Source organism: Equus asinus, chromosome 12, assembly GCF_041296235.1.
Source record: "Equus asinus isolate D_3611 breed Donkey chromosome 12, EquAss-T2T_v2, whole genome shotgun sequence".
Lineage (NCBI taxonomy): Eukaryota > Metazoa > Chordata > Mammalia > Perissodactyla > Equidae > Equus > Equus asinus.
Window position 1 is genome coordinate 73762744 of NC_091801.1, and position 17394 is coordinate 73780137.

The 17394-nt window shown below is 50.9% G+C and overlaps 1 protein-coding gene across 3 annotated transcripts in view; it reads right to left on the reverse strand.

Moving 5' to 3' along the window:
- The window catches only part of ASAP1 (ArfGAP with SH3 domain, ankyrin repeat and PH domain 1), a 343885-nt gene that overhangs the window by 1985 nt on the left and 324506 nt on the right, over window positions 1-17394 (reverse strand). For all 3 annotated transcript variants that reach the window (XM_044781189.2, XM_044781186.2, XM_070481609.1), the window contains 4 exons: window positions 14203-14272; window positions 11697-11755; window positions 3653-4152; window positions 1665-1787 (listed from right to left, as the gene is read on the reverse strand). In XM_044781189.2, coding sequence (XP_044637124.1) covers window positions 1665-1787; window positions 3653-4152; window positions 11697-11755; window positions 14203-14272 — 752 coding nt within the window. The remainder of the gene's footprint in view (window positions 1-1664; window positions 1788-3652; window positions 4153-11696; window positions 11756-14202; window positions 14273-17394) is intronic.

Genomic DNA, 17394 nt, shown 5'->3' on the forward strand with positions numbered 1-17394 from the left:
TTGTTTTTGTCTGGTTTGGCAGATGTGCTGATGGCACACAGAATTTCTGCTGAGAATGATGCTAGAGACACCAATGAAAACCTTCCATTTCTTCTCTCATGAGCCTCTGCTGTAGTCCCAGTTTCTTAGCAAAGAATGTGATCACTGTCTGCTCATAGTAATGTTAACATATCACAAAGTGAGTTCTCAGACATCCTTGTCAGGTAAGGTCACTCATGTCCCATTTTCCAGAGGAGGAAACTGAGGCCTACAGAAGGGACATGCTTATCCAAGGTCACAGAGCGAATAAGTGATTCAGAGACCATCTCCTTGTCATCATTCTAGGTTGGCTCTCCAAAAGGCTCCATGCCAGGAGCAGGTGCACCTCTAACAGAGCGGCTGGACGTGCCAGCTGGGCCACCCCCGCTCGTTCCTGCCTGAGAGAGAGAAAGGCCTCACCACTTCAGACTCCTGACACTCTGGGTCAGGTCACTTTGTTCTCCCGAGCACTGTAGGGAGTACAGTGTTTAGCGTACCCCTGGCTTCTGCCCACTGGATGCCTGGGGCACCCACCCTTCCCAGGTCCTGACAATCAAAATGTCTCTGATATTGCCAAATATCCCTGGAGGGCAAAACTGCCCTGTTGAGAACAGCTGATTCAGTTTAAGGAAAACCCCTACAGCTGTGATCAAGGATCTGCAGTCACTGCCTAGGCCCAAAGGAAGAAAAGCTAAAGGTGTGCACGCATGTGCCTGTGTACACGTGTGTGTGTGTGTGTGTGTGTCTGCACACACACGTGTTTCCGGGCATTAGCAGGCTCTGCTGGGTCCACCGTGAACCACAGGTCCCTTTCTCAGCAGACAGAACTGGGTCCTTCTGGGCAGGAGGGGCTCAGGCTGCCAAGGAAGCAGAACTTCCACACCGGTGTTGGGACACAGTCAACTAGGAAACTCCTAAGAGGCCGCCGCCCCCTGGAGGCTTACTCCTCAGGCAGCCTCCCCAGCGATGGACGTGTCGGGCCACTGAGAGCCTGGGCATTTCCACGGGCCCCAGATCTCCAAACGACCACTGTGTGAGCACAGTGATGCCGTCCCTTCCTGACACCTGGGAGGCAGGTTTTCACGTAAAAGGAGTTTTCGTAGATATTCTTGTATAATCTCCTGAAACCACATGAGGAAGGTATCATGCCCCACTGCACACAGAGAAGTGCAGGCTGGACTGAGGGTTGAGCCTGAGGACGGCAGAGTGGTCAACAGCCGGGCCTGAGCAGAACTAGGGCCCTGCCTCGTGGCCAGGACAGCGTGCAAGGAATGCAAAGCACACAGGCGCCTGATTCCCAGATGCTTCGGAACCTGGACCGCCTGCCTCCCAGCTGTGTGCCACAGGCAACATGTTTAACCTCCCTGAGCACTGGTTTTGCAGCTGAAAAATCAGAAAACAGTGACAGCTCGCAGGCTGCTGTGTGATAACAAGGGTATAGCACATGCGATCTCAGTTCTCCTGACCCGTCTCAAAGCTCCACGGCTGTTTCACCAGCACATAATAGTAAGAGAAAAGACATCCAGTGAAAACGGCTGCGGGGTAAGTGACTGGGCGGTGGGGCCCTGGGGCGCCCCCTTACTCACGGCAGGGAGCCCGCCCGACATGCTGAGCCAGCGGGTGACAGGGACAGTCCTCGCACGTACCCACCACTCCTGGTCCTCCTCCCCTGTGACGACGATCACCTCTCCCTCGTTGAAGGTGAGCTCATCGTCATTGTCGGCCTGGCAGTCGTAAATGGTCTTCACTCGCCTCACCTTATTCTTCCCCTTTAGGAAAGAGACTGGGTGTTAGCTGACAGGACAGACAGAAGGGAAAAAGGACACACTGACCTCGGGCAAGTGACTGAACCCTGTGCAGCCTCCATTTCTTGACTCTGAAAGGGGGGAAGCACGTCTGCCAGGTGCCCTGTGTACCGTGTGCTGTTAAGACACCACAGCCCCTCGCTCCTCCCCGAGCATCAGGGCAGAGCCGGAAATGGCAGGCGGCCATCACCCAGTATTTTCATTGGAAAGCAGACAACATGGGAAGGGATCAAAATCCCGCTTCACCAAAACCACGCAGCTCTCTGCACTCCCCACCCCTGATGGCACTCGCAGAGATGACAGCAGAGTCTAAAAATGGTTTGGGAAACATGATGTAAAGCAGAATGTGCAGCTTCTGCACACCGAATGCGCAGCGTAAACAGATTTCAGTCCCCTCGTGCAAAGCCCCGCGTCAGCACACGCTGGTTAAACAGGGCAGGAGCAGCAGGGGTGGGGACCATTCCAGGCAGTTCCCCAAAAAGTTGTAACTTTTGACTCATTTTGCCTTAGGCTTTTATTTGCTGGACTTCCAGTTCTTTGCAAACGGGAAGACAGAAATAGAGAAATCATCTTCTAAAGGATGTTTCTGGCGCCCAGCTCATTACATAATTAGCAATAAAAAAGCAAGCTACATCTCTGAAGGTTTTGGGTCGGTGACTTCCTCTCTGTCCCCTGGTTCTCCCTCAGTCACCCTGAGGACCTGGTGCCTTTCTGCAGCTCCCTTCCCAGGGCTGTGCTGGGGGGTCTGGGAAGCTGGCAGAACCGTGGCAGAGCCGATCTCATCTTCCCAACTATGACTCTCTGAGCAACCGAGAAGGCCCTATGCAATCGTGTATAACAGGGGGGATTAAATGAGATCGTGGAACAACTGTCAAGCACGCAGCACGAACTGGAATTTTGCACACATCAAGGCCATCAGCAGTCCCTGGGGTAATGGGAGACTGCCGTCGCGAAGAGCAACAGCATCTACCGCACTGACCATGTGGTCTCCGACCTGCGGCAGGATGGGTTTTCTTTCTTTTACTTTTCCTTTAGTACTGAAGTGACACGCTATTATTGCCACATCGTTTTTATAATAAAATGTGAGTGGGGGCAGAGCTGTCACTTCAGTGGGAGGCCTTTCAGTCCCCCCATTAACTGCTCCTCAACCGAGGGTGCTAGTGCCCCGTGGGCAGGACAAACAGCACACATGGATCCCCCTGGAGCATCATTTTTCCAAAAAATGATTTTTTGGCAAGAAAGCATTTTTATACTAAAATAAAATTTGTATATTATGGAGTAGCAAGCATTTCATGGAAACGATGGAATGTGAGACTTCAAGCAAATTATGTGTTTGTGCAAGTCTCTCTGAGCTTTGCTCCGATCCCTCCAGGAAGATGCAGTGAGCAGCACTGAGGCTGAAGATCCTCGCAACCCTGAGAGGGCGACTGCTCTCTCACCAGGCAAGAAAGGAGCAGTGTCATCCTCAAGGTCCCCAGATCAGAGGGCCCGCTGCTGAGCGCTAGCTCATCTGTCACTGTGCTTGTCGCCCATGTGCTCAGTGACTGTATCAGCTCCTTTTTGTATAGGAGGAAACTGAGGCTTGGAGAAGGTAGGGAACGGGCCAAGTCCCACACCTACGGGAGGCCCTGACGGCGGGGCCTGCAGCCCGGCTGCCGGAGCCCAGGGCCTGCATTTGTAACCACAGGCCCCGCTCCTCCCCAGTGCTGACCGGAGCCATCTGGGTGAGCGCGCTCCACTCCGTCTGCACAAGCCAGAGCACACACCCTCCCGCCGGGTGTCAGAGGGCAGCAGGGGGCCTGCGAGGGCCTGCCCCCGTGCCCACCCACCGTGTTGATCTTCCTGGGTAGCGGGACGGGCGTCTCCGGCAGAGTGGGCGTGAGGTCGTTGGAGTCTTCAGAGGCTTGCTTTTGGAGGGCGTCTCGGGACTGCACGTTTAGGGAGAGATCCACCGGGTGTGGCTTCTGGGGCACCTCTGAGGGCTGCAGGGCCTTGGGCGAGACCTCTCCGGCCTGGGATTTGGCCAGCAGGTCTCCCAGCTGCGGTTTCGGAGGCAGGTCCTTCATCTGAGGCTTGGGAGGTAAGTCTGAGAGCTGGGGTTTGGGTGGCAGGTCGCCCAGCTGTGGCTTGGGGGGCAGTTCTCCTGGCTTAGGCGGCAAATCTCCGATTGGGGGCTTGGGAGCCAGTTCTGTGGGCTTCGGGGGCAGGTCTCCAGGTGGCGGCTTCTGTGGTAACTCTGCCAACTGTGACGATTTCTGAAAGATTTCGGGCGGGACACTGGCTTTGTCGAGAGAGAGATGATGGCTGGTTTCTGTTTTTCTTAGTGCCACTGTGCGGAGCAAACACAAAGAGGGCGGTCACTGGAAGGGAACATGGGGCGGGCCGTGCTGCTCTCCTCCTCTGTGTCCCCTTGAAGAGAACCGACCGGAGGGAGCGTCCGGGACACAAGAGCTCAGGGGCCAGGCCCAGGCGCAGGCGGTCTGGTTTTAAACATGATTTTATGCCTCAGTTACGTAAGAACAGGATGTCCCAACTAATGCAGAACTGGGGGAAAAAACACAACTATAAACACAATACAGACTACAGAAAATTGGAAAGCACTGTATAGAGTTAAAAGGCTTCCACAGGCCTAGCACCTAAACGTAGCCATTTTAACTGTTCTGATGTATTTCCTTTTGGACTTTTCTACACATTTTCCATAGATAAAACTTTTACCTGCTTTTATTCATACACTGCTTTAGCAAGAGTATTTGCCATGTTAATAAAAATTCTTTACTAGCAGGATATAATTTTTCATGTTGCATTCTACAACTATATCATCATTTATTACTAATTCCCATATTTTACATGATTCATGCACTAGATGACACACAGGGTGACAGATGTCCCCTCACCACCCCTCTCAGGTAACCTGTTACATTTTGGTGACACACAAACAGGTGCTTATGAATGAATATATCTTTTAAAAACTATAAATGGGATTACAATACAGATATTGTCTGCAACTCTGCTTTTTTCCCCCACTTATGTTTGGGTGTATTCCTAAGTCAGATTCTCCTTAGTTTCTTCAGTGGCTGCTTAGTATCCACAGCTTGGGCATTCCACAGTTTGTTGAGCTATTCCCACAGTTTGTTGAGCTCTCTGCACAGCTCTATCCAAGAGAACTTAGGACATGAAGGACACATCTCCAAGTCCAGCTCTACCACTTACTGTGTGACCTTGGACAAATTACACAACCTCTCTGTGCCTCACCTTCCTGATCTCTAAACCAGCAGTTAACATGTGTAAAGAACTGCCAACAGCACCTGGCAGGCTCTAACTATTATATAAGAGTATTCTTATCATTACTGTTAGACCAGCTTCCTCAAGGCCAGGATTCACGCTGTTGCTCATTCTCATAACTCTGGCTCTTGGCACCGGGGCCAAGCACATAGTATGCGCTCGGTGAGGAAAGAGCTGACTAAGGCACACTTGGGTGAGTCAAACTAAAAATACAACATAGTTAGAAAGATATTCTTAAACTTTATTTTTAAAGAAAGAAAGACAAGATAAACCCCGGGGTTATAAAGGGTCACATGCTGTACTGCAGCTGTTTCTGCTCCTGGCCTGCCCAGCCACAGCCCTTCCTAAGGAAATCAAATTCAAGGGTACCCTGCTTGGACCGGCCCTTGAGCTTCGGCAGATGTGGCTCAGCTCAGAGACTTAAAGCAGGCTCATCAGATGCCTCTGCTGGACGTTAAAAACTGGCAAATAGAAGTCTGAGGCAGTGGGGAAGGGGAAAAGCTGGGGATTCCCTGAGGCAGTGGAGCCAGAAGGCCTTGCTGTGGGCTGCACTTACAGGGGAACAGAAACTGTTTAAGTGTGGGGCAGCCAAAGCCCTCATGCAAGTCCAATTCTAGGAACTCACCCTAAAAAAGGATCAAAGCCAGGCACCGAGATGTCTGTGCTGGTGTCAGTACAGCACTGTGTACAGAGAAAAAACTCCAGGCTGTGTGAACGTGGAATAGCAGGGAGTGCTTAACACGTGATGGCACCAGACAATGGAACACTATGCAGCCAGTAAAAGTGATCCTGTGGTGTAACTTCTGGCATAAAAAACGTTTCTGGATTTATTATGGAACAAAAGTCAGCTTAACTAAAAACTTAAACATACAACAAAAAAAAGCATAGAAAATGTTTAAAAGGATATACCCAATTGTTTATCTTACATGCTAAGACTTCAGGTGGTTTGTATTTTCTTCTTTTTGCTTATCTGTATTTTTCAAATCTTCTAGAAGGACTATATATTACTTTTATAATAAGAAAAGACAAAACAAAAAGAGAGTCTCTCCTTTAGGGGAGCTTGCCCAACCTTCGGCTATTTTATTTCCAAACTGGTCTTGTTTTTTCCCCCTCTCTAATCAAAAGTCCTCTCTGAACTGCATTCTGAAAGTCGGAAGCAAACCTTGTCCCAAAACTGGACTACACAGGGCCCACTGCTACAGCGAGGCACATTAAAAACATTTAAGGAATGAGAATTCCAACTCGTATTCAGTGCTGGGAGGTTATGGTGCAGCTGGTTCGTGCAGGCAGGACGGGGCAGAAAGCAACAGAAGCACCTGGCACTGAGGACGGCCCACTGAAAGGCCTCACCCTGGCTTGTGACCATCCCGTTCCTGGGAACCGATCCTAAGAACGTCACTGAGGAGGAGGAGGCAGAACCCTGCAAACTTCCAGCCCCCATTTCCAACGAAAGGGGGTGCGAGTAAAGGACGGCACCCCGCCTGATGGAAGAGCACGCAGCCTGACGACACCAGGAAGAGCTCGTGGACACACGCAGAATGCTGACGCCGAAACGCAGAGTGGAAAGAACCAGCGTGCACAGCTGTGCTTTCACTGTGCTGACAACTACAAAGAACGTGTGCTCTTGGAGGAATCAGGGAGTCGTAACAGTGGCAAAATTAGGAGTAATTTTGTTCATTAAAAAAATCCCTTCAAGTTTCTATAATACTGCTTTTTACCAAAACCCACATTTAAAAAATGGCTCTCCTATTGCAGCCTGTCTCCAGCTGACAAGGCTTTAATTAAGCCTTTTAAAAGGTGCCCAAAGGACTTTAAAAAATGGGTGATGTTTGGGAGGGAAAAAGAGCAAAACGTGGCCAGGACGCAGCTCACATGAACGTGCCAGCTGGTGGAGGACGCTCAAGGGGGCGGGAGGGATGAGAAGCCACACCCCCGTCCCTCTCAACATCACAGGCGCCCTCTGCCTCCAGCTGAGGAGGCCAGAAATGTCCCTGTGGATCCCCTAGGAAAGAACGCCGGTGCTTAGATGGCAGCCACAGACCAAAGAGGGTTTTGGTGTCAGGTGAGGGAGCTCCCTGGTTCTTGGGCTGGCTGCAGCCTGACCTCTGCACACGCCCCCTGGCTTGCCTCCTGCATCTCTGTGATCGTCCAGTCACCTGCCTGTATTGGTGGCCACGTGGATTGAGCGCTGGGGGGGCAGAGGCCTCTCCGCTGCTTCACCCCAGCACCCAGTGCACCCAGGAACAGAGCAGGGCCCATCAATCCCGGTGGACTGAAGTACTTTAGACGGAAGTACCGTGCGCCGGCTTCAGGAGGAAGAGACCTACGCACGCGTCCCAGCTTTACTGCTCTTCTGCCAAAGAACTGTGTAGGCCGGAGCCAGCTCAGCCCGCTGAGACTTCTCACACAAAAACTGCGGACGACATCAGTTCCTTCTCACGGGGGCTGACGGGAGTACAGGAGACAAAGAGATGCGAGTGCCTGACTCATAGCAGGTGCTCAACAGATGCCAGTTCCCCGGTAAGTTGCACGTGAGAGAAACAGATGGGGACAGAGGGCTGTCTGGCCATTAGAGCCTTTTCTAATCCCAAATCAAAGCCAGCATTACCACCGCTGTCACCAGGCAACACAGTGTAGGGCATGCAACATCTCCCCTGCAGGCACCTTGGACCTGTCTAATAGCAGCTGAGTATGCAGCGTGCAGGCAGAGGGAACAGCAAATGCAAAGGCCCTAAGGCAGGAACGTGTTTGGGGTGTTCCAAGAGCAGCAAGGAGACCAGTGTGGGGAGGGAGAAATACACAAGGAGGCGAGGAGCCAGGGGCCAGATCACAGAGATGGCAGGCCTCTGTCACGGGAGGCCCTGTGCACCGCTGTAAGGACTGTGCTTCTATTCTGGGTGAGACAGGGAACCACTGGATGACGGGGCAGGCGTGACCTGACTTAGTGTGGATCACCTTGGTCATTCTGTTGAGAACAGCCCACAGGGCTAGGGGGAAGCAGGCAGACCAGGCAGGGGGTGGCCATGGTCGAGGCAAGAGATGACGTCCCTTGGACCACAGTGAGAGTGGGGGCCATGCTGAGGAGGGACCGGGCTTTGGATAAACAGTGTGGGTAGAGCAGCAGCATCTGGAAACACTGGATCTGGGCTGTGTGAGGAAGACAGGCGTGAAGCCTGTCTCTTAGGTTTTAAGGCCTGGACCCCGGGAAGGAAAGCACTGCCTGCAACAGAAGAGGACACTGCTGGTGGGGCACGAGCGAAGGGGAGTCAGGAGTGTCTTCAAACTGTCACGTTGAGAACCCATCAGACATGGGAGTAGAGACACTGAACAGGCTGGTGCGAGCAGCCTAGGAGGGCACTGGGGCTGGTTGTGTAATGAGCAGGTGTCAGATGGTTCTAGAGTTCTGAGACTGTGTGGGTCACCGAGGGAGTGGTAGTAAATTCAGAGAAGTATCCATGACCAGGCCTGTGGCAGGCCAACCTCTGGAGGGGGAGATGGCGGGGAAGCAGCCCGGGAGGCCGGGCAGGAGCGGTCACTGCACCAGAAGGACCAGGGTGGCATCCAGGAGCCAAGCGCGGAGTCTGAATGAGGGGAGAACAGAGCTGCAGACGGCTGAGCAGGATGAGGGCTGAGATCTGGCCACTCGCCAGTGGCCTCGTGGGCTGGTTTTAACAGAGGAGGGAGGAAGGGATCCTGCAAACTTCCCAGAGAGGGCCAACTGGACGGGACGCACCTCCTGCCAGAAGAACACAGCACTGCCCAGGAAGGCGTCTTGCCAAAACCTGCACCTGTACCTGATCGCGCCTCTAGATTCAGCTCCCAACTGACCGGAAACAGAGGACAGAGGAATGTGTAAAATGACCACATGGGGACGCGGTCAACAAAATCCACACTGAAAGACTCTACAGGACACATAACCCCATTCCTTCAACAAATAAATTACTACGAAAGAAGAGAATGCAGGGACACCTTTAGTCTAAGAAACCTGAGACAAATCCATCAACTGGAAAGTGTGGACCTTATTTCATTCGATCCTGATTTAAACAATCGATTTGTAAAAAAAAAAAAAAAAAAAGACATTTATGAGACAACTGAAAATGTGAACTCTGGATATGTGAAGATACGACATTTTTTGATTTTTCTTTTTTTGTAAGGAAGACTGGCCCTGAGCTAATACCTGTTGCCAGTCTTCCTCTTTCTGCTTGAGGAAGATTGTCACTGAGCTAACATCGGTGCCCACCTTCCTCCGTTTTGCATGTGGGACACCTGCACAGCACAGCTTGATGGGTGGTGTAGGTCTGTGCCTGGTATCCCAACTTGTGAACCTGGGCCACTGAAGCAGAGCGGGCGAACCTAACCACTACACCACCAGGCGGGCACCCATTTTTTGATTTTTTGGATGTAATAATGGTATTGTATGTGTATGAAATGGTATGATGTCTAAGATTTGCTATAGAATTCTTGAGGATGGGGTTGGGGAAATAGATGAAACAAGATCAAGTATAAACTAATAAGTGTTGGAGATGGGAGATAAGTATCTAGGTGGGGTGGGGGACGCTGCATCATATTATTCTGTTTTTTAAAACATCTTTGTATTTTTGTACAAACGTCTTGTTTTATAAACATTTATTACGGGAAATTTCAAAAATAATGAAAAAACCCACAAAGAGAAAGAATGGGAGCAATGCGGTGACGGGGTGGCTGGAGGAGCTGGGTCAAGGTGAGAGCGTGAACAGCACGTTCATATTCTGATGGAATGGTTCAGAGAACACGGACGCAAAGGAGCGACACGTGCTGGAGCGAGGTCCTGAGCTGGGGAGGGGACAGGGTCCAGTGCAGGAGGACAGGGTCTTCCCCAGGACACGGCCTGCCGCCTGCCGGGTGCCGGGTGCAGGGGTGCTGGGGCATGCGGTGGTGGTAGCGGGTGGGCTTATGTCCTGGTTCACTGAGAAAATAGAAGCAAAGTCACTTTGAGGAGGAAAGAGAAGGCGTGAAGGAGCGGGCTAGGAGATGGCGAGCAGAGGGATCGAGGAAGTGGGGAGGGTGGCCATGCAGCACCAGAGGACGGCTTGAGGCCGTGGACACGAAGCAGAGCAGAACCGCCACCCCGCCTGTGCTTCTGCAGCCACAGCGAGCTGTGCGCAGTCGGAGCCAGGGCCAGGCGGCTGAGGAGAACGCAGCCGGCAGGGGTGCGAAGAGCCGAGGGAGAACGGCGGGAGTGACGCTGGCTCAGGAGGAAGGAGGACAGGAAAGCAGTGTGGGACCGTGAGAGGGGGCAGCAGCCACGGTCCATCCCAGCGAGGACTAAGTCATGTTGGGGTTTGAGGAAGCTGGACAGGCAGGTGGAAGGGAGTCAGGGGCAGTGCAGGATCAACGGGTGAACAACACGGGGGAATCTGGGGCAGATTTTAGATACGTGAGAATAGTGCCTGGGAAACTTGTCTCTAACTTGTATGGCATCAGGACAGCCCTTTGGGAGTAGTTAAAAGAAAAAAACTCCAACGACTGTAGACAAAGACTCAGTAAACGCAGGGGAAGCCTTTCTTTGTGTTCCACAGAGAATCAATCAGCGGCCGTCTGGGACTCCCTCCCCTCATCTTGCTACACAGGAGCCTCGCCTGATCAGTTGATGCTCCTGCAAATATGCCCCTCTGTTGAGTATCTTTGGAAGCAGTGACTTCCAGCTTCCACCACTAACCCCTAGCTTGACTTCTATGCAAACCAGGCAGCAGAGCACTGTGCTGGGGTCAAAGTCTCGCCACCAGCACTGAAACCCACAGAGCGGCCACTGGGCTCCTCTGAGCCTCCATCTGTACCTAATGTGGGCCCTGCTGGCCCCGTGGGCCCAAGTGAGGATGGACGGAATGAACCAAACGCCTCTGCGGGTGCTCAGCATCTCTAAGTAGAGCACTGCAACACAGGAAAGCGGGCACTCTCGCTTTTGCTGTGGTAAGAAGGTGGATACTTTGGTCTCACAAACGAAAAGCTCCATCAGGATTAAACAAGATTCGCTCAAAGAGCTGTGTGTCCTTGCTTGGCAAAGAAGCCACATGTACACACACTGCCTTCCTGTACCTCGCCAAGCACGAGTACCACTACTTTCATGATGGATGCCGTCCTGGGAAAGGAGGTCTGTGCCACCTGGTAGCTAGGGCCTTTCTGAAGCAGGATCTCCTTTCGTCCTTAAAACCTCATGCAGTTTGTGTTCTCGCCCCATTTACAGGCGAGGAAACTGAGGCTTACTGAAGCCTCTGAGGCCCCTGCCCAGGCCACAGAGCTAGTGAGTGGCAGAGCTGGCCCTGGTTCCCAGTCTCTCTGATGGGACGAGAAGGAATGGTACCTGGAGATGATAACGATGTATCTTCTGAAAAAGTATGGTGTTTGCTCAGGAAAAGTATGCTGTTTTGCTAATCACAGAATTAGAGTTTATAAAAACCTTTCTTCATTGAACAGGTGTTTTTAGGGCATCTACTACATGCCAGGTGCTGCTCTAGGATCTGGGACAGAGCAATGAACAAGAGAGACCCCTGTCCCCTTGGAGGGTATGGTGACATTCTAATTACGTGTGAAGACGAAGAAGAGAAATCTTACCTTTCTGAGGTAGTTTAGGAAGAACTCTTGGGCCAAGGGCAGTCTTTGCAGAACCGGTGCTAATTAATAAATAAGAATCATTTAGGATCTAAAAGGGCTATAATATCAGTAGTGATACATTATTCAAGGAAATCACAGGAGTTTTCAGAATTATCAAAAAACCCTTTCAAAATTTCTTTAATGAAGATTATAGTCTATTTTCCATAATTCAAATTTGCCTGGCTGGGGAGGATCAGGAAAAGGCGAAAACACCCCAACCGCCTGAATGAAGCCTAACTCCTTCTCCCATCGACATCTCTTCCCAGAGGTAAGGATGTTTATGGAAGTGCCTGGCACACTGCAGCCCGTGACCCCAGCCTATTATACAGAAGTCACTCCATCCCACGTGATCCCACACGTAACTCTCATCACCCCATTTGCAGATGAGGAAACCAGAGTGTGTGGAACTGCAGTGACCGGCAGAGGGTCTGGAAACTGAGACTCAGCTCTGTCTGACTCCAGAGCCCTTCCATCATCCACTGCACCAGGGCGGACAGCTCGGTTCTCAGACCTCAGACTTCCCCTCTTTTTGGAGGACGTGTAAATGAGCAGGAAAATGCCCACGCCCCTGGAACAGAAGCCGGCCCCACGTTGTCTGAGTAATCAGATGTTCACCTCCACACCCCTGCTACCGCTGAAATGGCAGTGCTGCAAGTGGCATCGAGTAGGTGCAACCTGCCATCTTCCTTTAACAAGAGGCTGTAATGAGTCTCAGGGGACCCCAAGAGCACTGCAGACCCCAAAAAGAAGTGCCAGCCAAGGGCCTGAGTCCTATCTGCAAAGAGCCCCTTTCACTATCTCATTTCTCCTTTTCTTTCCTCTCATGTGCTAAGAATTGGGGTTTTTCTTCTTTTTTATCCTAATTGCATTTAAAAGAACAGGATAAGCCAAACCAACTAATAAAAATAGAGTCAAAGAAAGGAGATGGAGTGCACGTGTCGTCTTCTCTCCTGGACGCATATCACCCCGGGTCTTAACTGCTCTTTCCTCGGCTCACGTGAAATCCCACTGCCCTGGGGCTACTGGAGGAGAACACTGTTGAGACAGAACCACTGCTGAACCAGCAACAGTAAACATGCGAGGGTTTTGCTGTGAACATTTTTGGAGTGAGTTTTTCTCATGGCCTGCCTCAGCATCTTCTCAGGGGAGCACACTCGCCAATGACTGATGTGAACATGACGGTCATTCCTGACCAAGTCACTGAGGTCAAGCTGAGAGGTTCAGAAAGGCCCGACACAGATGGCCCTGGGTGGACAACGCATCTGTGTAGACAAGGGCTTCTTCCTATGGAAACGACCATGAGGCCACTGCTGGCTGGTGGTGCTGTGTGCATGTGTGTGCGTGCATGTGCATGCGTGAGTTGGGGGGCTTGATTCCATTTAAAAACATTTTGTGGGCACTTTCCCTGTGTTAGACATTCTCCCCCTCTGGAAGAAGCCCACCGGCACTGCAGTTTTCGAGTCCCTGGGAGCAGGGTGGAAGGAGGAGGACTGAGTTAGAATGACGAGCAGGGCCCGTGGGAGGGGGACTACGGGACGTGGGGTCTGGAGGACAGCCAGGTTTGAGTTTAGTCTGCCATCTGCCCCCACTTAACTTCTTGGGGCTCAGGGTTCTCATCTATAAAAGAGGATAACAGCAATGGGGCCTACCTCACAGGACTGTAGACTAAATAAGATAGTGGCATTAAAAGAAATGAAGATTTTCGTTTCGTTTCTTTGATAAACTCTGGAAAGCAACCCACACGGGCCAGACTTTTTCTCCCTGAGGTTTTCGGTCTGGATGTGGCTTTCTGTGTCCTCATGTCAGACTGCGCCTCGAGAGAAAACTGTTTTTGTTGGGATTGGACAAATGCTGCCCACAGAAGATCTTCCAAAGTATCCCCTTTCAGTGAAAGGAGAGAAGAAGGCATGGCCACTTCTAGCCTAGCCTAAAAAAAAATCTCACAAATAGGGAACTTGGAAAGTCTCTTTTTTTTTTCATTCTTCTCCCCAAGGCCCCCAGTACATAGTTGTATATTCCAGTTGTGAGTGACTCTGGTTGTGCCAAAGAGTCATATTTTTATGTTTGAAAATCAGATTTCCCTGAGGAGTATCTTTTCATTCTTAAGTTTGCAAAAGGAGTCAAGAGGGAAAGTAATGAAAAGAAGTTACTTCCTTAAAAACTTTAAAATACAAACTCATTCTGATAGGCTCTGTGATCATTGGGGGAGCGAATTCCGTTCCCACCTGGAATCCGGATGGAGAAGAGCTGTGCTACTCAAAATCCTGGTCTGCAGACCCGTGCCAGGCAGGAACTCTTTATCATGGCTCAGCAACAAGGTGTGTATGCAAATTAGGGGCGAATATTTAGTTTCTCATCAAAATCAGCACCAGCTGGCAGACCATACTTTGAGTAGATTGCTGCTAAAAACCATTTCTATAATTCTGTCCGTTGCAACTCTAAGTCCCCTAGGAGAGAGCCGGCTTACCTGGACTGCTGAGACAGCCCCTCAAACTTGTTCGTGGTCTTACTTGAAGATGATGGACCCACATCGTTACCTATGAGGAAAATCAAATGTGAAAAGTTGCGTCTTCAGACAGGGAGATGTAATGTAATATGGGGATAAAGACAGGTACCCCTCAGGTTCCAGAAAGGAATTTAAAAGACTCAAGGCAGGAAAGTATGCATTTCTGACATTAAAATAAAACCATGCACCAGTTTGGGCTTTGATGCTGTTTTCACTACTATTAAAGGAGTATATCAAGAAGATGAGCAGCCTGCTCCGCAGCAAGGCCTCTAAGATCACAGGGCCTTGGGGAAGTCCCATTGGCGTGGGATCTAGTCCTTGGCTAGGGGCAGGGAAAAAAGAGTAAAACTTCTAAGTTCAAAAAAAACACAAAACACCAAACTTCAAGCTCACTCAGCGGTTCCCACGCCAGGAGACTAGCCCCTGGGAACCAGACTTGGAAGAAACAACCTACAAGTTGTGTGTGTGTGTGGACACTATCAGCAGGGTGGTGATAACTGGCCATCTGCCGGGCAAGGCCTCCAGTCACTTATTTACTTATTCATTAAACACTAACATTCACTAAACATCTGCCACGTGCAAGGCATGCACGTGGAGCAGGAGGCAGAGAAGCATAGAACACCTCACTGCTCTCGCGCGGGCGTGATCCGGCCTGGGAGATGCGGGTGCATGAACTGCACTAATAACGCGGAAGGAGGCGGATGCTGAGTAAGGTTGAGTGCTGTGAAAACAGGAGGAAATCGTGCCTAAAACTGACTGGAGAGAGGGGCAGGGGACCATCCTTTGGGGAGACATGGCACCTGAACAGGTGAAGCACTTTCTAGTGGGCGAGTGGCAAAACCAGAAACTGTGTCCAGGAGGAGAAAGAAAGACTGGCTAGAAAACATATGTGCTCTTCTGTGACCCATTCCACAGTGGGAGGAACACAGTCCCTGTCCCAAGCTGCCAGGCACCCAAGAGAACCCCAGAACCTGCAGCTGTCTCTGGGGCTCTAGTCTGCTTCCTTGTCTGCTCTTCCAATGACTGCTCTGGAAACTCCGCGTCCTCCTCCCTTGGCAGACCCCTCCCTCCCCACCCAGATGCCCCTAATACCCCCCAGGTGGCATCGGGAAGGGGCTGACTGCGGAGGCTCAGAAACAGGAGTGCAGATGCAGAGGACAGGGCGGAGCAAAGAACTGAACTCATGCCCACGGCACGGTGTGTCTGCTCCACAGCACCAGCAGCGTCCAAATGCCATTCCTCCTCACAGCGACAGCAGGAGCTGGGGTCACTATCCTCACTTTAAGGATCAGGAAATGAAGGTCTGCAGGTCACACTGCTAAGTGCTGTACCTAGAAGCCCCGACCACAGTCCATGTGCTTTCCATTACCCATTGCGATGCCCCAACAGTAACGTTAATAATAGCTACTATTGTTTATGGAGCACTTACTATGAGTAAGGTACTGTGCTAAGGACCGCATAGTAATTGTCTGTGAGATACACAATTACCCTCCATTTTACCTATGAACAAACACACAGGGAGGTAATGTGACTTGCCCAAGGTCAAGCAGCTGGCATGGTGAGAGCTGGGTACAGAGATGAGCAATCCACCTCCACCGTCTGTCCTACACCACCACTCTCTCACCTCCCGTCCCACTGACCCTACAGGAGAGGGACAGGCTGGCAGTGCTCAGATGGGGCCTCCTGCACAGAACTTCCTGCAACTCCACGACATCAGAACAAGAAGAAACAAGCTGACCTGGGGTTGCCAGGGCCAAAGACTTTCACACAGAGTGTTATTTGACCAAGATGCTCCTTCTAACCAACAGTATGTTTCCACAAACCTCTAACTTAAACGGAGGGGCTTCTTTGGCAGCCTCCCATGAAATTCTCCGTGATTTCCTTCGAGGCAGGCATTTCTTTTCAGCACAGTGCCCAATGTGAGTCCTCAGGACTGGGCATCAAATCTCACCCTTTCAGACTTAGATGAGCCATAACAGTCAAAATGTCAGGGAAAGTTTGTGGAACAAACTGTTACATGTGCTGATTTCCTTTCCAGTAGAAAACATTCCAAATCAGTGATTCTTGACCCTATTACACATGAGACTGAATATGAGGCCATTAGGGCTGCAAAAGCCCCTGGCTCTGTTTGTGGCCAGCACTCTACTGTCACACAGATGAGCCATCACATCAGGGGCTGTGGCCGGATGCCCAGAGCCCCAGTGTCCAGAGTCTTCATTTAACTCGTTGGCCACTCAAGGTGACTTCATCCTCCAAAGACATTGTGTCTGTGTTTTTTTTTTTCCCTGAGGAAGACTGGCCATGAGCTAACATCTGTGTCAATCTTCCTCTGTTTTATATGTGAGTCACCACCACAGCATGGCTTGACAAGTGGTGTAGGTCCATGCCAGGGACCTGAACCTTTGAACCTGGGCTGCCGAGGTGAAGCGCATTGAACTTAATCACTATGCCATGAGGCCAGCCCTAACATGTGTTGTAAGTCTCTGCCACTTTGCGCCCTCTGTTCCTTCCCACTGCAACACCTATCCCCCTCCCAGTCATGGTGAATTCCTATGCAACCTTCAAAGAATAATGCCAAAGTCAATTTCTGAGAATTCTTCCCTAGTGAGACTTGATCACTCCCTCCTTTTTGTATACCTACAACCATTAATCATAGACAAGAGGCCAAGGGTCAGATTTTGGAGCCAGACAAGCCTGGTTTTGAATTCCAGCTGTACCACTGACCAGGGGGTATGAGTCTGGATTACACCACTTTGTCTACTAAGCCTCAGTTCCCTCACCTATAAAATGGGAACAACAGCACCCACTCCACTAGGTGCGTATGAGCATCACAAGAAATAAACCGTGGCATGCTGACAATAGCGCTGGACCACAGAGAGCATGACACAAAGGGTAATTCACATTATTCGTAGCTCTTGGTTGGAACGTAATAGAAATGATCATGATTTACTCAATGAGTAAGCATCTCAAAGTCAGGGATTCTGCCTTGTTCATCTCTGTAACCTACTTTCTCACTCAGTACCTGGCACAGGGCCAGCACGAGGTGCTGCTGAAAAAGACAGGACGAACGGTGCTGACTCAGCCACCTCTTGCCCACTGCCTGATTTCTCACACGCCTGGTGCACAGGCCCCTGTGCTCTGGCAGACAGGAGC